The sequence below is a fragment of the Mchenga conophoros genome, linkage group LG4, assembly GCF_057382185.1.
Source record: "Mchenga conophoros isolate Kocher_MC1m ecotype Shallow Benthic linkage group LG4, M_conophoros_male_GT1.1, whole genome shotgun sequence".
Taxonomy (NCBI): Eukaryota; Metazoa; Chordata; class Actinopteri; order Cichliformes; family Cichlidae; genus Mchenga; species Mchenga conophoros.
Window position 1 is genome coordinate 6,481,281 of NC_140529.1, and position 27,094 is coordinate 6,508,374.

A 27,094-nucleotide genomic window follows, 5' to 3' on the forward strand; every position below is an offset into this window, starting at 1 on the left:
TACGTAGCTGATGCTGGTAACTGTGCAGGGGCGGATCTAGCAAAGTTTAGCCAGGGGGGCTGATAGGGCATGAACAGGGAAAAGGGGGCACAAAGACATACTTTTCTTTCTTATTCTCATTTAAAATGTCGAGCTTTTAATAAATAATTATCTGAATCTTACAACCAAAGTTTTAATCTGATGTGAAATGTATAGAAGTCCATTACTGTATATAGTGACTGTTAAGTCTAAGGCTACGTTCACACTGCAGGCGAAAGCGCATCAAATCTGATTTTTTTGACCCTATGTGACCGTGGCTCAGGGGTTTGGGAATCGCATCTGTAACCGGAAGGTCGCGGTTCGATCCCCGGGCTCTCTGTCCTGGTCGTTGTGTCCTTGGGCAAGATACTTTACCCTAGAGTCTGCCCCAGGGCAGCTGTGGCTACAACTGTAGCTGCCTCCACCAGTGTGTGAATGTTAGAGTGAATGAATAGTGGCATTGTAAAGCGCTTTGGGTGCCTTGAAAAGCGTTATATAAATGCAATCCATTATTATTATTATTCATATCCGATCATGCTATGACAGTGTGAACGGCGCAAATCCGATATTTTCAAATCCGATCTGGGTCACTTTCGTATGTGGTACTGAATCCGATACATATCCGATGTTTTAGAAAGCGACGGTTTGAACGGTCATGTCGCATTAAATCCATTTTTTACGTCACTGACACAAGACTGAAGCCAATTATCAGCGCTGGAGAAGACATCGTGAACGCTTCCTGGCCATCCAGTGTAGATGTTAGTGAAACTGTTGGGAAGACAACGTGAACATTTTCTTTGTACTGTATAATCTGCAGATTCTGACAGAAATCTGCAGCTATCCTTTGAAGCAGCGCTCCTCTAAAACAGCAATAAGGGTCATTATTAGGTTATTTACATTATTATGTAAATAACAAAATAACTTAAAGCAAAAATTGGGAAACGTGAAGTCCGAAGTCTTTATATTAACGGCCATCAGTCAAACAATACTGTTTGTTCTTGGTCTAAACAGAGCGCGTTGTGTGTGACATCTTCTTTTGCGCATGCGGCCGCTTTGAGCGTTCACACTAGAGCGCGTTTGCTGTCGCATTTTATTTGTAGTGTGAACGAGCAGACAAAAAAATCGGATTTGATAAAAAAATCGGAATTGAGCATCAAGACCTGCAGTGTGAACGTAGCCTCATATACCCTAGTAAGCTATAGTACTTTTTCCTTTGGGAACCATCTGTGCAGTCTGCAATTCTGTTGAAGAAAGATGTTGACTCCACCGTAATTGTCGGGCTATAAGCCGCTACTTTTTGCACAAGCTTTGAACCCTGCGGCTTTTAGTCAGGTGCGGCTTTTCTATGGATTGTCCATGATTTTTGTCATATCGTAAGATTTGTTCCGCTGTTGTACGGCACTACGTTGCCTGGCGGAAGGATCGGGGTTCAAGAGTGGTGTGTTGGTCACATGTCCATCCGCCAGGAAACATAGTGCCATACAAGTAGCGCGAAAAACAAACTTCAAAGCAGCGCTACGCGTTCAGCGGGAGACGTGGATGACGAGCGGCGATAAACTTGCGAAAAGCAAGTTATGCTCAACTCCACCGGTGGAATCTGACAGCGTGGAAAAGTGTGAAAACATCCACGATCACCAACGGATTTCGAAGGGCTGGACTGCTGCATGATGGAGAGGAGGACACCGCCACGGCCCTTCAGAGGGTGTTTGACTCTGACAACGAGGATTTCTTTGGTTTTGAAAGTGACAACAAAGGAGAGAAGCGGAGAGTGGATGACGAATCCACCCTGAGCCTGTTCGTTTCCGACACTGGAGGAGAGGACTTTGGTGGTTTTAGTGCAGGAAGAAGAGAAAGATGGTGGTGAAGGACTGACTTTTCTTCTTGTTGAAGCCGTGTCACTGCACCTGAGCCTAAAAGGTAGTCTGAATCTATTTTTCTGGTGTGCTGTAGGTTACTGTTATGTACTACATTTGTTACTCATTTATGAAGCACAGTACATGTTTCGTCCTTGTAATTACCGCTACTTGTACATATACCTAAAAAGTTATGCAAATATGTACCCATAACTTGTTTTTCACAATATTAATAAAAGTGATTTCTCCAAACAGCCGTCTCTTTCTTGACAATTCGCTTTGTGCATATTCTCTTACATATGATGAGTCAACATTGAAACACCTGCGGCTTTTAGTCAGGTGCGGCTAATGTATGTACAAAACAGGATTTTCCCCTGATTTTAGCTTGTGCGGCTAATATTCAGGTGCGCTTCGTAGTCCGGGAAATACGGTACTTAATTATTCTTGAAAAATAATTTATTTTTTTGCATTTTTTTTTTAACTGCATCAAATTAAAGTTGATTACGTTGATTAAGCATCATGAGGTGGGGGTGGTTCCCTGTTTTTTTTTGTTTTGCTGGGAGTTTGCAACCCTATTAGTTAGGTTGCTTACTCTTTAAAATACCAGAATAGGGAGGATGGAGCAGGTTTAAGTTTATTAGATTGATCAGTGATGAACTATGAAATATTTTGGGTGCAGTGTATTTTTTGCATACAGGTATAACAGAATAGCTTAAGTGTTTTTTTTAAACTTCAGTTTGAACTTATACAAAATGCAGCAAGATGTTTTAAAAAAAACTGTTTTATTGATTAAAAAACACTATATCGGATTCAGATCGGGATCGGCCGCTATCCAAATTTATGATATCGGTATCGAACATAAAAAAGTGGTATCGTGCCATCTCTAGGTGATTTAACCACGATCACAGTGACAGCATGTGCCTATGGAGCGCCAGGACTGCCATAATGAATTAATTAAATACACCATTAAATAATTAATTAAATGTGGCAATAATTAATTAAAATTGGAATTAATTAATTAAATAAATAGTTATGACACATGTAATTAATTAATTATTGACACATTTCATTAATTATTGACACATTTAATTAATTATTTAATGATATATTTATTTATTTCATTTTGGCAGTCCTGGTGCCTGGCTCTCATCATGAAATAATTTTATCTGTCAGCCTCACCCATCAAACTCAGGGGGCGGGGTTAACGCTGATCGAGTCAAAACCATTGCTTTGGCCTGGTGGCCATTGTTTCTAGCACACAACAACCGGCATGTGGAAGCTAACAGAACTGAGCTTTGAAAAACCCTGTTTGTGTGTCACCAAATACCGTTTTAATATTTTTTTAGCCGAGAATGTAGTGGTTTAATCTTCATGTGTCTGGTCGGTTTGTCAAGATACAGCCTCTTTGCAAAAGTGCTTCGATGATTTCGGAGATGTCTGCCCAGTCTCACGGCAAAGCGCGGGATAGACCCGCTCGCCTCGCAAGCAATCCCACCGACAAAGCGCAGGCCCTGGTACACAGCTGTAGTAACCCTCGCTGATTTCTTTTACTGAGGTTATATTTATCGGTGTTTTATTTCCTGATGTTCTTATGTGTCCTACGTGTTTCAGTCGCCAATTCTGAATTATAACTAACATTAAAAACATGTTTAAGGAGGCGAGAGAGCAAATAAATCTGTTTAACATCTGATCTTTGGGTTTTTGTTCAGTAATCAGCGTGACCTGTGTATAAACACATAAAAGAGATAACGTTGGTGTTTCCGTCGTGTAGTAACTGCTGGCTTTAACTGTACAAAGGTTGTTCGACACTATGAAACACATACAGACTTCATGATGTTCGGCTAATATTTTTATTGTGAATATTAATCATGCTGACCTCGCTCTGTACACCACGGAGCGAGGTCAGCATATCCACGATATCCTCAGCTCCATGAGTTAACACAAAGTTTCCCAGCTGACTATCTAACTGCCAACTATTCCAGAGACGTGAAAATATACAGCATAAAGAAAAGTGTAAGAGACTCAGCAGCAGATTAGAATAACAGTTATACATTTAATAAATCACCAAATGAATCCAAGAAACGAGCAAACCTGTTCCGACAGTTTGAGTTTGTATTCCCTCAGCTGCAGACTCGCTGCTGTTTAAATGTTTGAAAAGGAAGATTAGATATAAACAAACGTCAAACATAGACTCAGTCTGCCTTCACATTTGATATGAGGCCAGCACATATAGTGGCTGTGTCCTGTTTTAAGATCATACGTGTAAAATTGTTGTCTGACCTCCGTCGATCCAGCCCCTCAGAGTCCGTGGTTACCATGGTTACTGCATAAGCAGCTATAATGTTAACAGCTGGCACTGAGGAAACCTCCCGGCAGCATGGGTGTTTATGTTTTTCACTGCAAAAGAACTGTCTGAATGGTTAACTGAAGTTAACTTGGATGAATTATAGTTAAGGAGTATCACAGATAACGCCTACGTGAGCTGTGCGACTGTTCACCACTACACTGAAATCAGCAGGCTATTACTGAAATACACGTGCTATATCATAAACTATGATATAAATAGGGAGGTCCTATTAACATGTTTAGTTTTACAGGACACCTTCCTGCCTTTAGTCTCATTCATGAGCAGTATTAGTTTTCTTCTAACATCCAGAAGTCTGCACAATGTGTTTCATAGTTTGTAACAAGCCTTTGACAGGTAAACATAACATGACCGAAAAAGCAAAAAAAAAAAAAGAGAGAGAGAGAGTGTTGACATAAGAAGAGAAAATGCTCTCAATTATGGAGACAGGCAAATGGTTCATTTATGTTTGATGTGTGGTTCACATTTGTGTGGCTGTTAATAAAGTCAGTGCGCTCTAGGGGGCGTATGCGTTCATCAAAATGGCCGAAGGCTGATGTGTGTTTATTCCTCCCTAAATATCGTCGCTGAAGTTTGCCATGCACATCAGATTTTCCTGTGCATTTTTATACCTCTGCCAACAGAGAGAGAAAAAATCACATTCTAACAGACAGCTGGTGCTTAGAATACAGTTGAATAACTATTAAAAAACAGATGATATAATATTTCTGTCCAGGTTGCAGACTTCATGATGAACATGCTGTTGCAAACTCTGCTCCTCTCGGTGGAAATGTGCCTTCTCTTTGTATAAAAACATTTTAAAAGTCAGTTTAATCTCAGAATTCACTGTTAAATCCAAAACACACCAGATAAAGAAAAACGAATAGTTCAGTCTAACACATGTGCCAGTGAACCATTAAACGTCTGTGAAACTATGCAGTTATGAAACGTAACTTTAACCTCAGCCAAACCGATTTGCTCAGTTGTAAATAAAACAGCGAAGTAAACGTGACCCGACAGACAGAACCTGAGTGAATGAAGTCCAGCGTTTAACCACTGAGAGCTAAAACTCAGCTGAGGTTTCAAAGCTGTGTGCTGGTGATTGGACATCAGCCGCTGATGAAGCTGTTCGCCTATAAAGTGCTCTGTAAGGAAACAAGCTCCAGCAGCTCTGCGCTCGGGGAAAACACTATATTTACTTATCTTGTGCAGAAAAATGCGCTGACATTGCGTTATATTGAGCACCGGCTGCCCAGTTAAACTGTGACTATCACCAGGTAACGTAGGCGTGTTTCTTGAATTAGCAGCAGGTGTTAAACAGCTGACAGATGAGGAGGAGGATGCATGCAGGTAAACTGAGGGTCTGTTGAGCTGATCGCTGGTTTCGTGAGAAAAATGTCAGCTCGTTCTTTATGTTACAGAAGCACAGAGACACAAGACCAGGCGGAAAGAGACGATCGTTCGGTGAAAATGAGAATCTGCGAATGCAACATGTGGAACACGGAGAGTGGAATATGTAAACAAACCGGTTAACGTAACCCCCTGGGTGCACTCTGCATGCTAACTGTTAGCAGAGCTAGTGAAATCTCTGAAAACATCTGAGCACTTTTGCAAACATGTTCTATGTTGACAACCTGACCAGACATACGGCGTTAAAAGTGTAGCTGGTGACAGAAAAACGGGGTATTTTAAAACTACACCACCACCATTGCTGCCTGTGATTTGATCTGCATTCTGGGATACCTGGCTGCCCCAAGTCTACACAAGCAATCGATTATCTAGGATCGACCTGTTTTGACTTACTTTGCACGGCAACCAATCAAATGTTAGAGAAGCTGCATGGGCAGCGTTAACCCCGCCTCCTGAGTTTGATGGGTGAGGCTGACAGATAAAATTATTTCATGATGAGAGCCAGGCGCCAGGACTGCCAAAATGAAATAAATAAATATATCATTAAATAATTAATTAAATGTGTCAATAATTAATTAAATGTGTCAATAATTAATTAAAATGTGAAATACATAAATAATTAATTAAATGTGTCAATAATTAATTAATTACATGTGTCATAACTATTTATTTAATTAATTAATTCCAATTTTAATTAACTATTGCCACATTTAATTAATTATTTAATGGTGTATTTAATTAATTCATTATGGCAGTCCTGGCGTTCTATATGTGCCACCCATTCCACCTGGAGTCTCCTCCAAGCATTAAACATTTATGGGATTCTCATACCTTTGTCCCCCCCCCACTAGTACAATTTTGCATTTTGAACATTCTAATGAAATAAATGCTTTAAATGAACAGTAAACAACTTTTTTTTTAAAAATAAATCGTACACAGCCTGATTAGTCTGGGGTTGTGATGCTCACCCTCACGCGGCTGACTCGCTTCTTCCAGGATCGTACTCCAGACAGGTAGATCTGGTTCAGCGCCTGGTAGGACAGCTGCAGATCGATGCCCTCTGGTGTTATGGTGAACTGGAATGCCACTGCCTGGTGGGCCTCTGCCATTTCTATGGAAACACAAGCACAAATGTGAACACCAAGAGGAAGCGGTGTTTTGTTTACTTCTTATCTGATCCAAAACTAAACTCGATCTCTGCAGCCAGGAAACCATCATGACTTTGACTGTGATTGTGGAGAAGAATGTGAGCGATTTCAGATAAGATTTCATAACCTGTAAATTTTTGGCTTGCTTTATGAATGAACAGCCAATTTGATAAGCCTCAACGTAGCTCTCTGCACGATATTGTTACACTAATTTAATGAATCATTGGAATGTCGTTGTCTCACGGCAGCCCCATGCACACAGAGTACATGCTGCTTGCTGTTTGACTAAACCTGCAGTTGCACAGTCTGTTTCAACACTGAACTGTGTAAACAGCAGCCACCACGCCGACACGTCTCATCCTCAGTGAGCTCCACGCAACACATTTAATAACTTCAGTGGCATTTCTGGAACAAGCTAGATTTTGGCTTGTATAATTGCATATAACTCATCCTTTTTCCTATCAGACTTAAATTTCTGACCAGGATTTGGCAAGTCTGAGCAAATACCATCGTGCCTTCAGCAGCAGACAGACAGACCAGGTTTAACAGGAGGAACACGAGTCTGACAGGCAGTTTCACTGGAGGACTGACTAAATACTCTGAGTCACCGCTGCTCCTTGTTAGCGGAACATTGAATGACATCACTGGTTTCTCTGATGTTTTTTTGGAGTAAGGGTTCCGTTGAGGGGCAGGAGAAGAGCCTAGAGGGGCCACATGCAGACTAACAAAGTTTCAAGTAAAAGATGGTGATCCAACACCCATGAAGTTACAGAAAGCAGGCAACACACAATCTTTGAAGTCACGTTGCAGGGAGCGTGTTTGTGTTATTGCTTCCTCTTCTCGCTGCGCAGCCAAGCAACTGATTGCCACACATTTCTCACTTCCAACAACTATTTCTCTGCTGGTGTGTGTGAACGTGGGAGGGGTGGATGTGGACAAGCAGACACTGTCTCACAATGAACGCAGTTGCTGAAACTTTGCCCGAGGACACAGAACTGTTGTGTTCTCGGGAGGACGGATGAATGATCTGGATTCCTCCATAACCATAACTTGTGAACCCAAACAAGGTTTCACTGCCTTGTTTAAAAGCCCCACAGTGCTGGATTTCATTAGTACAGAGGTTCAGTCTTGCTTAAATAATAACTTGTGAGAAAAAAATAAATATTGGTAGGTGCTTTAATCTTCAACTGACAATATTTTGTATGTGTATTTGCTGACTAACTTAATAACTTGTCCGATATCGGTTTGTAGCAGCTAGTGTTGGGCGATATGGAAAAAATATTTATCACGATATGAATTATTTTATATCACGATAACGATATATATCACAATATACCACCTGACCTGTGGTCATATGGAAAGTATGCAGTCTGTAAACAGCGAGCGCAGAGGGTGGAGTCATTGTTAATGAAATGGATGGTTACGCTCATGTAGGACTGCGCATCTCTGCTCGTCCATAGGTCAGTCGTCAAAGCATAATGCACAACACTGCAAACATCCTTCTCTTCTTTGGCCCGGCATGCGTCATATAAGCGAGGCAACTCGACTTTACTGAAGTGCTTATGACCGGGCATAACGTACCTCAGATCAAGGACTTTGACGAGGTCATGAAAGCTGTCCTTCTCAACTACATAAACAGGGGCCATGAATTTACAAATGTGCGAGAATGTGCAACCTTCCAATTACAAGGCGAACTCCACAATCGCCCCAAGATGTAAGTACAACTCCTCCGGTTTCATATGCAAAAAAAATTATTGCCCTAGCTTACATGGTTCCAGTTATACAGGGATTTAAAAATAATTAGGCAAAACGGAGCGTGCCCACTCCGACCGGTTAATGACATATTTTATGTAATAATTTATAAAATTAGGTTAGAAACGATAGAAGACAAATGGCACGATAGACACTTTTCTATAGTCCACACGATATATATCGTCATATCGCCCAGCTCTAAATGGTAAATGGTAAATGGCCTGTATTTATATAGCGCTTTACTAGTCCCTAAGGACCCCAAAGCGCTTTACATATCCAGTCATCCACCCATTCACACACACATTCGCACACTGGTGATGGCAAGCTACATTGTAGCCACAGCCACCCTGGGGCGCACTGACAGAGGCGAGGCTGCCGGACACTGGCGCCACCGGGCCCTCTGACCACCACCAGTAGGCAACGGGTGAAGTGTCTTGCCCAAGGACACAACGACCGAGACTGTCCAAGCCAGGGCTCGAACCGGCAACCTTCCGATTACAAGGCGAACTCCCAACTCTTGAGCCAGCTCTAGTAGCAGCTCAGCAGTTCTGGGTCTTCTTTAGTCACCATTTGTCTTTCATGATACTTCAAATGTGAAAAGTCTGGACCGCAAGCCATTCAGCAGCCGGACTAATTTACTAAAATGCCATGCTGTTGTAATAAGTGCAGTGCGTGGTTTAGAAATGTTTTGCTGAAATATGCCAGGCTTTCCCTGTAAATTATGTCATTTGGATGGAAGCAGATGTGCAAGCTGCAAATCACAATTTTTTTTTTGTGAGCATTCATTTTGTCAGTTCAAACATTTGATGCATTTTCTCTGTTCAACTCCAAATAAAATATGGGTGCATGAAATTTGCAAATCTTTGCAGTCTGTTTTCATTTACATTTTACCCAGTGCACCAACTGTTTTATAACCTTGCACTGTTTTTGTAGTTACACTGTTAAACTGCTTTACTGTCAAGCAGTTACACACTTCACTTGGAATTTCCAGGAAAAACATCACTTGGGATGCTTTTGTGCTTATATTTGACTTATGCTGTGTCACTATAATGCTGCTGCCGGCAACTTGTGGCAATATATTTATACTCTAAACTAGAGATGGACCGATCCGATATTACGTATCGGTCCGAAACTAGCGTAAATCACTGGATCGGATATTGGAGAGTAACAAAAAAATGTAATCCGATCCATTAAATATCAAAAAAGCACCTCACAAAACTTGCGACACAGCATAACTCGGCTCATAACCGTAGCACGTCGGACCAGTGAAAAGGGAAAAGGGGGCACAAAGACATACTTTTCTTTCTTATTCTCATTTAAAATGTCGAGCTTTTAATAAATAATTATCTGAATCTTACACCCAAAGTTTTAATCTGATGTAAAATGTATAGAAGTCCATTACTGTATATAGTAACTATTAGGTCTAATATACACTAGTAAGCTATAGTACTTTTTCCTTTGGGAGGGAACCATCTGTGCAGTCTGCAGTTCTGTTGAAGAAAGATGTTGAATCTATTTAATATTTCTTGAAAAATAATTTATTTCTGTGCTTTTTTTACACACTGCATCAAATTACAGTTGATTACGTCAATTAAGCATCATGAGGTGGAGGGTGGGTGGTTCCCTATTTTATTTTTATTTTTTTTGCTGGGAGTTTTAAAGCCCTATTAGTTAGGTTGCTTACTCTTTAAAATACCAGAATAGGGAGGATGGAGCAGGTTTAAGTTTATTAGGTTGATCAGTTTTGCTGAACTATGAAATATTTTGGCTGCAGTGTATTTTTTTTTTTTTAAACATACAGGTATAACAGAATAGCTTTAGTGGGGGGTTTTTAAACTTGAGTATGAACTTATACAAAAAGCAGCAAGATATTAAAAAAAACTGTTTTATTGATTAAAAAACACTATATTGGATTCATATCGGTATCGGCAGATATCCGAATTTATGATATCGGTATCGGACATAAAAAAGTGGTATCGTGCCATCTATACTCTAAACGAGGTAGTGTGTCATCAGTGAAAGCCACGACAGATGTTTTCCACCACTTATGTTTAAACTAAACAACTACACTTCTCCCCCCACCTATGTAACCAGAAACAGGTGAAACGGACACTTGACCTTTCACTGGCTTTGCACACTTCGACTAGCTACAAGCCATTGCACCTTTTCTAAATGACCTCTGTAAATTCCTATAGGATTCCAGTCCTGTGTGAATGAGACGTCGACAGATGTTTTTTTCTTTCTATCGGGTTTGTTTTTCTTTACTCGAAGAGTTTAAATTATTGGTGGAGACAATTCAATAATCGCTGGATATTGGTGGGGACATGTCCCTTCCGTCCATGCCAAATCTACGCCCTTGTGTTCTAGTAGCGTTAGTAAAACTACGAAATGGACTGTCTTGCTGAAGCATCTGAACAACGTAGACAAGCTGGTTTTTCCTGCCGTTGGCGCGCGTGCACACGAGGAGGCGCGCGTGCACACGAAAGCATTAACATACACTACCTTAATGTAACGTATAGCCAGTAGGAAAGCTGTTTCTAGCTTTTTAACACGGAAGTTAAACTAGCACACACCAAACACGGGTGCTTTAAACAGTGGTTTTAAACTCTTACCAGTCTACTTAACTACTATCTTAATTATCTTGCCCACCGATCTTTCAGACTGAGAGTTAGATGCCATAATTAGCTTCGTCAAACTTTGTTTTGGAATGTCTTGCATATTCTTCTTTGTATGTTTCTATATTTACACCCGCCCATGGCACAAGGTCAAGTCCAATGAGTCAGTTCTGTTTGGTGTAAGGGCTTGTCCCAACTCACCAAATCAATACAAGGGAATAATGATAGCAGATTTGAGTATCGGGGAACGGCTAAGCTCCTTCCATTCTTGGTAAAGAAAATGCCAACAATGCAGCCATCCTGCTCACTCGCAATCACTTTGTTTTGTAGTCGCTTCTAAGTGTGGAGCGTGAGCTACCAAACAAAAACAGCTGCCACTAAAACCCCACACCGAGATCACTTGTGTGAACTACACCGTGTTAGTTAGCATATATATATACTGCAAGTGCACATTACTCCCATTTCACTTCAACTTCACAGTGGTCCATTCATGCTCGACACCAGCTTCCACCCCGCGAGATTCACAAAAGCCAAGAGCGCGGAAAATGTCCAGAATAGTTTAAACTGAGAAGTTAGATTTTTCTTTTAAGGTCGCAGTTCAAACAGTGGTCTTCAAAGTTAATCTAAACGTACCTCTGCAGTTTCTCCGTGTGAAGTTTAATACGCAGACGCTGGTACGAACCGCACCTCTTCCAGCAACAGAGTGCACGCCACAGATTGAAAACCCCCAACCGCTCCGCCGTCTGACAGAGATCGTCTCTATGTACAAAGATGCTGCACTCTCACACGCTCATGGGCCTTAATGTGTACGCATAATGGGCATATGGCAAATAACATGAAATTGACACAAAGTTATAAAAATACATAGAAATGAAGTGTGTGTGTGTGTGTGTGTGGGGGGGGGGGGGGGGTATTTATGTCACTTTGACATAAATACATCAAAGGCAAATGTATTTATGTCAGAGTGAGACGTCTTTGCTGTAAATTTCTCCTCAAAAAACTACTGTCAGTGTAGGAAAACCCGCCCACTTGTGATTATAATACGCTCCTTTTTCTCATTAATTATAGCTTCTGAATTACATGAACGGGACCCTGGTAAGCAACATCTAGAAAACAAAAAGAAAAGAGTGCGAGACAGTCTTAGTTTGCCTTTATTTTATTTTTATTTTATTTTATTTTATCCCTCTACTGCATGACTTTTTAATTTTGGGGGAAAAAATATTTCTCCCTATTTTGGGGGAGCTTTAGGGTCCCTAATAATATATCAATCATAAATTTGACACCCAGCCCCCCCAAACAGATATTGGTTTGTTGCTTCAAGGCAACACTGTGCGACAAGGGTACTAAAATGCCAAGTTATTCTATAATAAGTTGTATTAGTACAACAAGGATAAACAAATAAATACACAACAAATAAACAATGTAAACATTTCACAGAACAATAAAACACCAAAATGTCCAACATTTGACCCTAACCCCATGCACGCGCACGCACACACACACAAACAGACACCCACACACACACGTTGTGTTTCCATCACTTTTGGGAAATTACATTAACTGACCGTAATTGTCGGGCTATAAGCCGCTACTTTTTGCACAAGCTTTGAACCCTGCGGCTTTTCTATGGATTGTCCATGAGCGGATTTGTTTTGTTTGTTCCGCTGTTGTACGGCACTACGTTGCCTGGCGGAAGGATCGGGGTTCAAGAGTGGTGTGTTGGTCACATGTCCATCCGCCAGGAAACATAGTGCCATACAAGTAGCGCGAAAAACAAACTTCAAAGCAGCGCTACGCGTTCAGCGGGAGACGTGGATGACGAGCGGCGATAAACTTGCGAAAAGCAAGTTATGCTCAACTCCACCGGTGGAATCTGACAGCGTGGAAAAGTGTGAAAACATTCACGATCACCAACGGATTTCGAAGGGCTGGACTGCTGCATGATGGAGAGGAGGACACCGCCACGGCCCTTCAGAGGGTGTTTGACTCTGACTCTGACAACGAGGATTTCTTTGGTTGGTTTTGAAAGTGACAACGAAGGAGAGAAGCGGAGAGTGGATGACGAATCCACCCTGAGCCTGTTCGTTTCCGACACTGGAGGAGAGGACTTTGGTGGTTTTAGTGCAGGAAGAAGAGAAAGATGGTGGTGAAGGACTGACTTTTCTTCTTGTTGAAGCCGTGTCACTGCACCTGAGCCTAAAAGGTAGTCTGAATCTATTTTTCTGGTGTGCTGTAGGTTACTGTTATGTACTACATTTGTTACTCATTTATGAAGCACAGTACATGTTTCGTACTTGTAATTACCGCTACTTGTACATATACCTAAAAAGTTATGCAAATATGTACCCATAACTTGTTTTTCACAATATTAATAAAAGTGATTTCTCCAAACAGCCGTCTCTTTCTTGACAATTCGCTTTGTGCATATTCTCTTACATATGATGAGTCAACATTGAAACACCTGCGGCTTTTAGTCAGGTGCGGCTAATGTATGTACAAAACAGGATTTTCCCCTGATTTTAGCTTGTGCGGCTAATATTCAGGTGCGCTCTGTAGTCCGGGAAATACAGTACATTCATTTCCTGGAGACTTATCCTGACTCTACCCATCACAAGTCCCTGCCTGAACCTTACCCTAACCCTGACTCAAGCCTTCACCGTAAAATTGAATGATTTACCTTGCAATTTGTCCCCATAAAGTAGGCGAGACCTCACAATGTGAGTGTGTAAACAAATTTGTGTCCCTACACCAATAAGTAATACACGACCACACACACACACACACACACACACACACACACACAAACACACACACACACACACAGCAAAATTGGTATGGCCCGGATCAGGCCCACACAATGTGCTTACACATGGCCCACATACGGACGATCTGATTTCCTCGTGTCAGCATTGTTCCCACATCATCATAATTAATGTTGTTCCAGGTTCAACATTGCAAGTGACCAATCACCTTCTTGTGACGTCATTCCTTTGCGACTTCGAAATACCCGCCTTCGATTATTTCGAAATACAAGTGAAGAAGCGAAAAACCGCCGCCTGTCCGCCGAATTTGAAGTCAATTTAGGATACTTTCCTTTAATAAACGGTAAGCATTATACATATGTTCCTCACTTGGCTTGCTGTTTGTTTGCTAGCGATAGGCTACTTGACAACAGCATTAGCTAACCAGTGTTCTCTAGACCAGCGTTCCCCAACTTTTTGGGTGTTTCGTGGCCCGGGGGTTGGGTCAGGCAAAATTGCAGTAGCTTCCCTGATCATTTTACAAACATAAGTGAAGAGAATCTGGACTAAAAGGCCTAGACTTATGGTTGTGTGCTGAATCTATGACTCAAACTATCACCTGGAAACATAATTAACTGGTCCATAGCTGTGAAACTGGACATGAGTTCTTGATTCTATGGAGATTAACAGTAATCCAGAAATTTACAAATTTGTCCTGGTACATCGCGTAAATGTTGTCCCTGGGACATCGCGTAAATGTTGTCCCAGGGACATCGCGTAAATGTTGTCCCTGGGACATCGCGTAAATGTTGTCCCTGGGACATCGCGTAAATGTTGTCCCTGGGACATCGTGTAAATGTTGACCCAGGGACATCGTGTAGATGTTGTCCCTGGGACATCGTGTAAATGTTGACCCAGGGACATCGTGTAGATGTTGTCCCTGGGACATCGTGTAAATGTTGTCCCTGGGACATCGTGTGATAGCTTGTAAATAATGGAATGAAAATTATTGATTGTTATTAACTTGTGAAAAAGAAGTGTAACAAATCCACATGTTATGTTCTTACACCCTTACAGAAACTGTGACTCCTTCACAATGTCAGGTAAATGTCAACTCATGTTGAATAATCAACCAATCAAGCCTTTTATTATCACATGCAATGTTACACGTACAACTGCAATGAAAATTTCACCCCCTTCTGACCATACATATATTGCTTAAACATCACATTGGGAAGACAGGTCGGAAACAGTTAGGAAGGTCAGAAAACAATTTAATTAATAGATGAGGGGAGAGGAGGAGAAAAAAGAACTACAACCAGACAAAGCTCCTAGAAGACTGAAATGGATGATGGTTGCAGCATGCAAAAAGAAAATGATATCTGTTGACTACAGCATATGCTTTCTCACAGATTACCTTGTGGGAGTAGCTGGACCAAACTCTATTGGTATTTCAAGTTTGAAATCCCTGTTTGACCAGACTAACATTTCAGATGAGGTACCTCTTGACATAAAAATCCTTTTATGTTGTCATAAAACTAATGTTAAATTCTGCTTTAAATACACTTTATTGTACAATTTACTTAATGAATCGTATTCCTTAGTTCTGTTTTTATTTATATGTATTTATTTATTTGTTTTATAAGGTAATAGATGGCCTAATCTATTTGCAGTGTGAGGTATGTTGAAAAGCTTGTTTGATCATAATGACATAGCATGTTTACGTTTTTTGTAATGTATTTGAAAACATGTATTTATGTTATTTTTATAGAATTTCCCTCACATTTATCCAATACCAAGCCAAATCACTGGAAAAATTTTGGATGGGTCCACAAGAGCACAAAGTGCATACTTTTTGAAGGTATGACTTGGACTGTGGTAACTATGTTCTTATCACAAAGGGTTTATAAGTTGCCACTATAAACAAACAGCATTTTCCAAAATTGAAGCCTTGTCAGAAGAACCTGAAAAATACCTTTCTGAAACCTTTTCTGTGTAAAGACTTGTTCAAAAGCAATGCACACAGATTAAAACATTTCTGTCTTGGCCAACTGATAAAGAACACCAAAAATTTAGTGGTGCGTGTTGAGTCTGTGGTCTTGATTTGTTTTGTACACACTATAGAAATTAATTAATGTAAACAAAAAATGACACTTTCTATATGTTTGTGTATCTGCAGAATTAATTACAAGTCTCACCTGACAAGCTTTTGCAGTTTTGCAGTGTCATTCTTGACAGAAAAAATAAACAAACATTTCTTTGTTAATCTAATTCTTTTTGTTCTTTTTTTTTTTTTTTCTTCTTCGTCAATTATTAGTTTGCCCACTCTCTCATTGACGGTAAAACACAAGTGGAGGAGTACAACACTGAAATCACAAAGCTCAGGTCCCGACTTTGCCACTACTTATTTTCCTCAATAGGTAAAGATAAAATTAGCTGCCTTCTTTTTCTCTAACATTGGAAAATGTAACTTGTACTTAAACAAATTATATTTTGCAGATCGAACTAGGAAGTGCAGTCAGTGCTGGTGTGTGATTGCAGCCAAAGACCGGGTACACTATGACATGTCCTTAGCCATATAGATTGTTTATTTAATGGACTTTGTTCATTTGCTTTTTGTTTGTTTATTTCTTCTTCTTCTTTTTTTTTTAATTCACAGGTGCAGTGCCAGAAATGTGGTGCATACAAGCACATGCGTTGTTCAAAGTCTGTTTGTGGCATCTGTATCTTCTGTGAGAGTAAGTCACAATATAACAAAATAATGTCCAAAAATGTTTAAAGTGAAAAAAATTTCGTAATTTTGCCTTTGCACACCCGGACTGTGTAATTAAAGTGGACGTTTCAAGATCCAGTTTTTACACAAAACTATTTTAGACATAACTGTGTCGTATTGTGGGGATTTCTCTTCACAATTAAATTGATATAGTGCTGTTTATATCATTCTTCTTTATGTAACAGCACAGTGCAGCACAGCAGAGGGAAAGGAGTTGTGCAGCATAGTAGGTGGCTATACAGGAGGAGCAATAGAAGTAGCCAGTGAAGAATGTCATCAGGGAAAGCATCAGGCAGCGAATGACAAAGGAAAAGTTCCTAAGGGAGAGAACATCTGCAGCAAATCGACAAGTAACAGTGAGATAGGAAGACTGACAGTCAGAGATGAAGGTACACAGACTGAAAGAGATGAAGGTACACAGACTGAAGACAACGAAAAAGAAGCAGAAGTATACGGCACAAGTCTGAGTACAGATAATGCTGCTGCTGATGATGTTGACAGGATCGATGCAGATGCAGAATTTCAAACTGATTCAGAAGGAACTAGTACAGTTTACAGAGTGCATGGTCGCTTATCTGTACCAAGCTCAAAAAAGAAAACCTACACAATAACAGAAGACGAGATCAAGCGCAGAATCAACGCAGAGAACATGTCAGTTCATGTTTTCAGAGGTTTGATTGGGGTAGGTATACATTTCGTGATTTTGATGTCACCTGAAATAAATCCGGGTTACTCGTATCAATGAAGTGACAATGTGGCTGGAAGTTGTGCATTTGCTGCAACATATACACAATTACACCATGTAAACAAAAGCATTTAACTTTGTGCGCGTGTGTGTGTCTCTCTCTGCTCTTTTGGTGTTTGCACTTTTTCTTTTTTAGGGCCGTAAAGCCAAACTGCCCGCAATGATTCTTGACAGGCCTAAGAAGGCCAAAACTAAAGTAACAGTGTTTAGTGTTCTGAGTGAAGAGGAGGCTGGGGAGCTAGCCCTCGGGTTTGCCGGAAGATTGGCCTGCGATGTCACAACAGACATGGTCTGTAAAGGCATCGACCATTCAAGTGCTGATATGACAAAGTAAGTTAGTAAAACAATATGAAAGTTGTATCTTTTTTGGTATTATTTGTCATTTCCCCGTATTTGGGTTATTGGTGTAACATTGTTAATCTTACTTTCTAATAACAGACAGACTCTTCTCAAAATCCAACACAATCTTAAACATGAGCTGACTGATTCCTCAACCTTCAGTTTGCTGACACACACCTTTGGCCCCGCTGCACTGGATTCTGTCATTTCATTCCTGTGTGAAAAACTTGATCTTGTCTCTTAAATAATGAAACCTTTTGTGACTTTTGTTTGTTCTGTAAATCAGAATCTTGAAAATTGTTCATTGTTGTTCTAAGTTTGTGTTAACTATTTGGCAAAAATGATTGGTTCCTAATCCAAACAGCATAATGACTGTTCTAACACATATCTTAAAAATGCTACAAAGAAAGAAAATTATCACATATGTTTCAATATGAATGTAATTGTGTCACACTCGGTTTGTAGTAGCTTTCCTGTTTTATTTTGAGTTTTGGTATGTTTACACTGTTATTTTTATTTCCCGTGTGTTCGTCTTCCCTTATTAGTTTTACTGTATTTAATTAGTCTGATTTAATAACTTATAATTATTTACTTTCCAGTGTGTATATATGCTCCTCGTTTGGATTATTGTTTGTTTGAGTTCTGCCTGTCTTTTCTATTAAAGATTTGGACTTTTGGACTATTAGTGGACCTCGTAGGTTTTTATTCTGTTCAATTGGTAATTGACTGGGTTTAATTTAGTGGCCTGGAAAACAGGCCGGAGGGGTCTGGTCATTTTAACCCCCTAAGACCCGAAATCTTCCATGGCATGCATTTTTAATTTCTCTTTGATATTTGGGCCGATTGGAACCCGATGAATGTAAAAAGAAAGAATTACCAGGTTTTGTTTTTTTTTACCTAATTTTTGTTTCTGAGAAAAATGAGAGCCACATATGAGGACATTAATTTGAAATTTTGATAGAACAGTTGCAGTATAATGTCCTCATAACTGTATATCAGGCACTTGTTGATCAAGATTTAGTATTTTGGTCTAAATAACCCAAAATGTGATGTCCACATGTGTGGACGCCAGGCTGGAGTAAAGTGTTAGAGCTATTTATACCTATGTAAACTTTTATACACTGGTTTTTACCTGTCTTGTTTCAGAAAGGTTTAAAAGGGTAATGTCCACAGTTTATTTGTTTATTTATTTGTTTGAATTCAACATATTTTATTAAAGTAATTGAGCTTGAACACAGAAAAAACTGAATCAAATAATCATAAAATCAAATCACTTGCACTATACTGAAGTCTAATCTACTCTGAGCTAATGCCGGTTTCCAACACTAATGATCGGGTGAAGGAGAGAGATGAGGGTGTGCACGGCCACTGGTGCTCTTATCCCTGTTCTTTGTGATACAATCCAACAGGAAAGCAGTCAAACCCTTGGACATTAGCCAAGTTAACGTTCACAAATATATACACACAGAGGAACTCTGAGCCCCAATGTCAGCATTAGCACAAACATGCCACTTCATACCAAATCTCAGTGTGAGGTCAGGTGTTAGTCTCATTCCATTATTCTGGCTATATTTTCTTACTCATTACTATTAAACTTATACTTAAGACTAACTATTAACAAAATCACACCCCAATAACTCTGTTATTACACTTTGTATTTAATCATAAAACGGCTGGATGTTGAAACCTTTTACTTCTATTTTGTATGAGCCAGGATTCTCAACAGCTGATACTCTATGTCCAAAAAGTGACAGGTATCGTTTTATGGAGCAAAAAACTTAAGAGCGCATATTTTATAAATAATACCAACAATTACAAATGCAGACCTTTAATAGTAATAAGTAATCCTTTATCTATAATGCATAGCAATATAAAAATAGTAACATATGAAAATATTACAATGGGCACAGATGAATTTGTATCAAAAACAGCAACCAAGCCAAAGTAATGAATAACACACATAAATAACAACTACTTGAGAGACCAAACAATTTCTTTTCATCTGTTCCTTGGCAGAAAGTTAAGACAGCTTTAGTTTCAATAAACAGAAGTAATGGATGCAGTCCCTTTGAAATGTCACACAAAAGTCTACTTGTGCATATACTTAGCTTTAACTCTTCTCTTTTTTGTTTTGTATTCCAAAAGGTTTTCATTTTCTCCAGGGGATGTCTCTCTTTCAGTGGTTATCGACTGTTCACATTCATTTTCACAGACTGTTGGAATGTCGATGCTGGCCGAACGTTTCTTGCTAGAATACAATGGCCTAATTTTGCGTGCATTATCTGTCGTCTTTATTTCGTACTGGCATATACTTTTGCCTACTTGTTTTGTTTTTAAGACATTTGTATGCAGTTCATCTATCATTGCAGTAATACCCTCTGGAATGAATGCCCACTGTTTAACTGTGTCTAAAACAGCATTTAGTTTTCCAACCGCATCTTCTGTGCATTTTTTGTCTGTGCTTTCAACTACAGGAGTGTCATTCAAAGTTGATAGAGGACTTTTCAGAGAGTTTTTCATTTGTTTAAAATGGCTACAAGCCACCTTCAGGCAAGCACATGTGTTATAGTGAGAGAACGTACAACAAGTGCACTGAAGTGTTTCAGCCGATGCAAAAAAACACAGATTTCCAAACAAACTTGGCATTTTTATCACTTTCAAGTCCTCACAGTGTACAAAGTAATGCCTTTCTTTCACTGCAATTCTTGCCAAGGTCTGTTTCCATGTTTGGATAGATGTCATTGTCAGCCTCTGCTAATTTTGCAAGTAACACTAGATGCTTGCAAAGAAGTCCTCGTAAGCCATATGTACAGTTGCAGTAGGACTCAACAGGGCAGACATCATACACCATGTCTTCTCTAGACTCAGATGGGACTTGATATGCATTAACTCCATGGCTGTTCTGGACTGTAATTTTAAGAGCCCAACCACTTTCCATCAGTCTTGAAGCAGAGTCTGAAACTTGAGACAAGGTGTCAGCAAACCTGTTTTTCATGCGGCCCACATCTTGCAGGGTTTTTATGACTGAGAAGTAGTCGTCGGCCTTCCCTAGGAGCACTTCAATCAGATCATCCAGACGCCTATTCTTGTAGCCAGATAAAAACTGGCATTTCAGGCGGTGGAAAAATCTGAAAAACAGTTATTTGAAATGATTAGTAACTGTAATTGAAGGAATTTAAAGTTTTAATCAAGACTGTATTATTTTTTAAAAAATTGGAATACCTATTGCACACGTCTTTTATAAAGGAATGCTCTGTGCCGGTTTAGCTGATTTAGGCAAATCCACCTACTCTGTTTTTTGTTGTGATAACATAAAAAACGCTGCTAGAATTTAAAGGATTTGCCTAAAACCTGTTCTGGCAATGACATGACGAACCTACTCAGTTTAGCCTCTTGGATTAAAGCATAATATCTTTTTTTCAGCAATACAATTGAATGAGGTCAAAATAATAAATCATACCTTTCAATCACATTGTTTGTTTCAGAACGAGCGTGACTGAACCGACGGCCGTAGTCACACCACATGTGGCCAATGCCTTCCCAGTGCTTCTGAAAATACTGGCACACCAAAGGGTATTGCTTAAATGTCTGGCAGAACTCTGCTGATGTGGCTTTAAAGTCGTCCTCCTAAGAGAATTGGATGCAACAGAATATATTTCAATCCATTTAACAGACCTATTGAAATCTTTAATATTATGTATTGAAGCCCTTTTCCTTTTATTGAATAACATTAAGAATTTTAAGTTATTAATAATATGTCGTGTTTTTGTATTAAGAAGCAATTATTTCTTCCCTTACAATGGCTAAGAAGGAACACTAAACCTATAAGCATATTTGGTTTCAGCATCTGTCTGTGAAAGAATCCCACTCACAAGTTCTACTGCACAGTGGGTGACACAATGATGTTCTGCACAGCTTAAGTACTTGTTTTGATAAGCAAGATAAGAAGCCAGTTTTAGAAATTGTTTCAAAAATCTATTTTGTATCTCTGTAACTTTTTTTAGCAACTGAAAGTTATTATGCTCTTAGTGTAATCAAGAAGTCAAAATGTGAAATAGACAAATTACACTTACAGATGTGCAAGCTTTCAGCTTACAAAAGAAAGAAATGATTTCATTTCTCTTTTGGGTGTTAGAAAGCCCATGGACCCCGGACTCTGATTTTGAAAGCCATCGATTAACAGCCTGTGAATGTAAGAGAAAAAAAGTTAATCTGGAGAGAGAGACAGAGGAGCAGCTGTACAAAAAGCAGAAAAGAAAGCTGACGTCCAAAAATAACTTTGTCACTCACTGGACAAGAGGACCTGTGCATTACAGAAATCAACCAGGCAAACATATTTTTAAATGTCAAAAAGAGCTTTGGGAAGCAGCCACCAGAAGATGAGTGCACTGTGGTCTTAAATGGATGGACATAGTCACTCAACATTTTATCCCTTTATATTCATTAACCTGAGTAGGTGAATATCACAATGAGGCAAATCATAACAACAGGACCCTGTTGTAAAAATGTGTTTCAGGTGCATCTTAGACAATGTGAAAAGAAAACAATGTGGTTTACCTGCAAGACATGGTACCAGCATAGAAGGATAGCTGACTCTGGAAAAACCTTCTGCAAAGCATTTATTTCCGCAAAGTCTTTGTCAACCATAAATGCTCTACAGAAAAAAAGAAAACACTAAATGAGATTAAACAGTATGAAAATGTTTTTGCTATCTCAAAGCACCACTTCAATGCCAAATTAAACATTTCAACTCACAAGTAGATATATAAAATACTGCATACAGCCTATAGGAATAACTTTAACAACTGGAAAGGAAAGTTTTTTGCAGCCCATGCTGCAGCTATAGCATTAGATTCTGGCATGTTATAACTTTTTTGAAAAGGAATTATTTCAAAATTAATAGCTGTCAATGTATTATTTACCTCGGGGAAGTTGGGAAATGCTCACAAACTATTCCAAGAACAGTTTCCAGGGTTTTCTGACTTTCGTTGCTGACAATAGCATAGGCCACAGGGACTCCATGCCCATGATCATCTCTTACAACAAGTGTGAATAAGGGAAATGAATACTGGTTAACGCAGTGCGTGGTGTCAACAAATACTAACTGTTTTGCATAGTTCTCCATGTTTGATTTCATTACAGGTGTCTGCAAAACAATCATTAGTTCTTGGTCAGATGTGTATGGTTGATAGAAGAGAACATGTTCTTGATGTTTTCCATTAAGTAAGGTATGTACACTTTGACTGTCTCCACAGTTAAAGTGCTTCTTCCTCATCATGCAGGTTCTAACACTGTCAATGTCACGTGGTGTGACAAAATGCTCTCTGTTGTGAAGATCTCTGTGTCCATGTTCTTTGGCCCATTTATGACATTTGGTTAGTATGATGGCTGGCTTAGTTCCAAGGGAAAGCAGTTCCTCAATCTTCCTCCTCAAATCACTGGAAATATTGTTGAAATGTGCGTCTTTTGGGTCCGAAGGATCATGCCCATCATGCTTATCATATGTACGCTGCACGATGACTGTGTGGTCTTTCCAACATTTGAGTACTTTAAATGAAACATAGGCCTTACAGCCCACTGCTCTGTAGCTGTTTCGACTTTTTTCCCCAGCTCTGATGCAGTTGAATTTGTAATAGTCTCTTTTCCTGTCTTTACCTGAGGCAACATTTAAACATTTATAATGTCCATGAAGGGTTAATGAGTTCAATTTTTCTAACACAACACTGAATGGGTCCTCCTGGCATTGTGACACATGCACACAAAGTTGTGTGTCTTTTCCAGTTCTTTTTTTTTCGTCATTCAGAACACTTCTTCTAATTATGTCGTCCATTTCTGGTGGAAAAATAACGAAGGTTTAATTAGTCAATATTCATTAATTCATTTTAACTTGTTTTGGGGTTTTTTGCAATACAATGTAAATATTAAATATAATATTAAAAAAAAAAAAAAAAAAAAAAAAATATATATATATATATATATATATATATATATATATATATATATATATATATATATATATATATATATATAAAATAATATAAAACAAACAGGGGCTAAAAGAAGCTAAACTTTCATATGGTATGTCTCTGGCAACTTTAACATGATGTCCCAGGGACAACATCTACACGATGTCCCAGGGCAACTTCTACATGATGTCCCAGGGACAACATTTACGCGATGTCCCAGGGCAACTTCTACATGATGTCCCAGGGACAACATTTGCGCGATGTCCCAGGGACAACATTTACGCGATGTCCCAGGGACAACATTTACGCGATGTCCCAGGGACAACATTTACGCGATGTCCCAGGACAAATTTGTAAATTTCTGGATTACTGTTAATCTCCATAGAATCAAGAACTCATGTCCAGTTTCACAGCTATGGACCAATTAATTATGTTTCCAGGTGATAGTTTGATTCATAGATTCAGCACACAACCATAAGTCTAGGCCTTTTAGTCCAGATTCTCTTCACTTATGTTTGTAAAATGATCAGGGAAGCTACTGCAATTTTGCCTGACCCAACCCCCGGGCCACGAAACACCCAAAAAGTTGGGGAACGCTGGTCTAGAGAACACTGGTTAGCTAATGCTGTTGTCAAGTAGCCTATCGCTAGCAAACAAACAGCAAGCCAAGTGAGGAACATATGTATAATGCTTACCGTTTATTAAAGGAAAGTATCCTAAATTGACTTCAAATTCGGCGGACAGGCGGCGGTTTTTCGCTTCTTCACTTGTATTTCGAAATACTCGAAGGCGGGTATTTCGAAGTCGCAAAGGAATGACGTCACAAGAAGGTGATTGGTCACTTGCAATATTGAACCTGGAACAACATTAATTATGATGATGTGGGAACAATGCTGACACGAGGAAATCAGATCGTCCGCCCACATACCGCAAAGAATGACGGCCCTTTGGTCGCCCAGACCTGGTTTGCCAGAGGTGGCCCACACATGGGCCAGCACAAGGCCAGTTTCAGACACACTGGTGTTCCTGTGCTAGCCCATGTGCGGATTAGCTCTGGCAAACCTGATCTGGGCCACCAAAGGGCCGTCATTCATTGCGGTGGGCCATCTGTAGGTGGTGTGCTGCCACGGACCAGTTGTAGACACACTGCTGGCCTTGTGCTGGCCCAGAAAAGTTTCAGCTCTGGCCCCAGATGTCAGCCTAATGTGTACCTTAATCAAGCCATGTAATAACAACATGTGTCAGAACATGCAAAACAGTGCAAAAGTAACATGCCGAAACTCTGTTCATGCCAGAAGTCAGCCGGCTGCTGTCAGCTGGCTTGATACCAGATCCAGACCAGACCTGCTTGCTATGTGGGCACTAACACACACAGACACAGGAACTTTACCAACTGACCCCTGACCCCTGAGCTCCTAAGTGTCCCGCAAACCTCATTCAGGGATCCACTCCTCTACTTCAATGTCACTCCCTGAAAGCTCACTGTCCTCACTTTCTGAGGACAGAAAGTGCACATTCCCATTTACATCCACGTCCTGTAATTATGAGTAGATTTTAAAGTAAAAAATATTGACTATGATCATATAAATGCACACAAACACATCTCTACACACATATGCAAATGCATTATATTGCCTGAAAAAAATTGGGCTGACTGCGCAGTGTTGCCATGACAGTTTTACTGTATAAATAAAAAAAAAAGTAGAACAAACAATCAAATATGCTTCTTAACATATTCATGCACATACAAGTATTTTTTTAATATACATTTATTTTACTATAAACATGTAAAATAGTGATCTTTATCTTGCCTCCTAATGGAGATGTCCCTCGTGTAGTGCAGCTTGCAGAAAGGGGTCCTCCCCCCCCCCAAATGAAAGTCACACCACCTTCAACTCATCATTTTATTGGAAAGAGATGTGTCTGGTAGCACTATTTGAAAAAAAAACAAGTGTTTTTTTTTTTTTTGAAGGGCTAGTGTAAGGCATGAAAATGTGGCTTGTTGCCTCAGAGCAACGCTATGCTGTAGATGGTTATGTTTTGTTTTTTCGAAACATTTGGTTGCTTCCATTTACATCCAATTTTTTGTTCCCAAAAACAGAAAATAGATTAAAAAAATATGTGTGTGTGCGTGTGTTATTGATTAAATAACATTTTAAGTAACACGGTCCAAAGCTCGTTAGGTTAATTGGTGACAGAAAAATTCTGTCTTGGCTGACCTGTGGGGCATGGCAAAGTAGCAGAAGAGAAAGCGACAGGGCCAAGAAGCAGGCTGCATTTATTGTATGAGCATCAGTATGGCTAAACATTTAAACAGCTACAGAGAGACCAGCAGAAGGGAAAGAAAATGCAGTGAGGGTTGGAGAAATACCACTGAGGCAGAGAGGGCTGGTGGACAGGATACTAGTTGGCAGAGCGACTGATGCCTACTTCTCAAAGATACAGGTTGATAAGGCCCATGGCAATGGTTAACCTATCTTATCCAAAGATAAGATGTAGTCTGAGCAGGTGAAAGAAGAGTAGGTGTGCAGGAAAGTGGGGCTCAGACACCGGAGCAGAAGGTGGGAGAGTTTATTGCTGGAGAATTAGCTGGTCTAACATCATTCAGGAAGGCTCCAGTTGGGTTGGGTTCCTTGTGGAAGCCGTCTATGATCTCCTTTCAAGTCCAGCAAACCTACACGTCCTCCTGTCCTCTGTGCTAAACAGCTGAGTTCAGTATTGAGGCACAAGTGAAACTTGCAGACCCTACAGACCAAGTTTGACCTCAACATGTTCCCCTACCTGTTGCAGTAGCTGCAGGTCTGGCTGATGATATAGACAGGTGGTTGGGTCGTGGTACAATTGTAAGGAGCAGAAGAGTTGGAGTTACCTGAAAATGCTGAGCTCCTTCAGGAGCAAGACAAGTGGATTCTGGTTGTTAGAATCCAAGAACACCTGATTCCTGAAGATTTTTAGTGACATGGCATCCACAACAACAGCTTTACAGTGTCACATGTAGATGAGCGCATCATCTGTGAGGCTGACATCAACTCTGCATGCAAACATTTGTATAATCCACCTGTTGGACTTCTTGGAGTTACAGTAGAGCATCAGTATGCTGCTTTTTTTTTACTGTTTGACATGGTAACTTACCTATTTCTTCATCTTGGTGTCACTGCAGAGCTGGTGGCCTGCAGACAGTGGGGGTTGAGGATATAGTGCTGGCCAGGATGGAGACAAGATGGCAGCTGGTACCCGTGGCTTTTTGTTCAGGTATCAGGGGGAAAATGTGGGGCTCTAGTGCCCTTGTTTAGAACCACATCGTGAATGAGGCAGTCCTCAAAGGCACTGGCAAACAATTTGAATCCTCATTTGTCTTTGTTGCATTTCTATACCACCTTGACCTCATCC

General features: G+C 39.9%; 3 protein-coding genes and 1 long non-coding RNA gene across 6 annotated transcripts in view; 2 read left to right on the forward strand and 2 right to left on the reverse strand.

The window, feature by feature from the left end:
- Positions 1-11,878, reverse strand: part of LOC146575409 (carnitine O-palmitoyltransferase 1, liver isoform-like) — a 59,064-nt gene extending 47,186 nt beyond the window's left edge. Inside the window, exons 1-2 of the mRNA XM_085270113.1 lie at positions 11,774-11,878; positions 6,594-6,736 (exon numbers count right to left, since the gene is read on the reverse strand). Of these exons, the coding sequence (XP_085126239.1) occupies positions 6,594-6,734 (141 nt within the window). The 5' untranslated portion in view covers positions 6,735-6,736; positions 11,774-11,878. The remainder of the gene's footprint in view (positions 1-6,593; positions 6,737-11,773) is intronic.
- Positions 11,879-12,921: 1,043 nt separating this feature from the next.
- Positions 12,922-15,742, forward strand: LOC146575410 (uncharacterized). Its single transcript, XR_014892119.1, has 6 exons — positions 12,922-13,343; positions 14,085-14,245; positions 14,959-14,984; positions 15,294-15,379; positions 15,528-15,560; positions 15,653-15,742. It is a non-coding gene; the product is annotated as an uncharacterized LOC146575410 (long non-coding RNA).
- A 2-nt stretch (positions 15,743-15,744) lies between these two features.
- LOC146575411 (uncharacterized) lies at positions 15,745-18,423 on the forward strand. Its single transcript, XM_085272483.1, has 7 exons — positions 15,745-15,759; positions 16,199-16,301; positions 16,381-16,433; positions 16,541-16,619; positions 16,840-17,336; positions 17,536-17,729; positions 17,838-18,423. The coding sequence occupies exons 1-7, from the start codon at positions 15,745-15,747 to the stop codon at positions 17,980-17,982; spliced, it is 1,086 nt and encodes a 361-aa protein (XP_085128609.1). The 3' UTR covers positions 17,983-18,423.
- A 264-nt stretch (positions 18,424-18,687) lies between these two features.
- LOC146575412 (uncharacterized) lies at positions 18,688-24,594 on the reverse strand. Of its 3 annotated transcripts, XM_085270117.1 has the most exons (6): positions 24,400-24,594; positions 22,661-23,570; positions 22,296-22,392; positions 21,812-21,922; positions 21,199-21,365; positions 18,689-20,866 (listed from the first exon to the last, which is right to left on the reverse strand). In XM_085270117.1, exons 2-6 carry the CDS (start codon positions 23,566-23,568, stop codon positions 20,404-20,406), a joined length of 1,746 nt encoding a protein of 581 aa, XP_085126243.1. In that variant the 5' UTR covers positions 23,569-23,570; positions 24,400-24,594; the 3' UTR covers positions 18,689-20,403. The 3 variants fall into 3 exon arrangements, with proteins under 3 accessions (XP_085126245.1, XP_085126244.1, XP_085126243.1); XM_085270119.1 differs by lacking the exon at positions 22,661-23,570 and having other exon boundaries at positions 18,688-20,866; positions 24,400-24,589; XM_085270118.1 differs by lacking the exon at positions 24,400-24,594 and having other exon boundaries at positions 18,688-20,866; positions 22,494-22,803.
- Between the last annotated feature and the right edge of the window lie 2,500 nt (positions 24,595-27,094).

Coding starts and splice junctions, on each gene's coding strand:
- LOC146575411 (XM_085272483.1), top strand. Junction 16,302..16,380: donor CTACTTATTTTCCTCAATAG/GTAAAGATAAAA, acceptor TATATTTTGCAG/ATCGAACTAGGAAGTGCAGT. Junction 16,434..16,540: donor TGATTGCAGCCAAAGACCGG/GTACACTATGAC, acceptor TTTAATTCACAG/GTGCAGTGCCAGAAATGTGG.
- LOC146575412 (XM_085270117.1), bottom strand. CDS start 23,568: ATGGACGACATAATTAGAAGAAGTGTTCTGAATGACGAAAAAAAAAGA. Junction 22,393..22,660: donor CATTTCCCAACTTCCCCGAG/GTAAATAATACA, acceptor TTTTTTCTGTAG/AGCATTTATGGTTGACAAAG. Junction 21,366..21,811: donor AGCTGAAAGCTTGCACATCT/GTAAGTGTAATT, acceptor CAATTCTCTTAG/GAGGACGACTTTAAAGCCAC.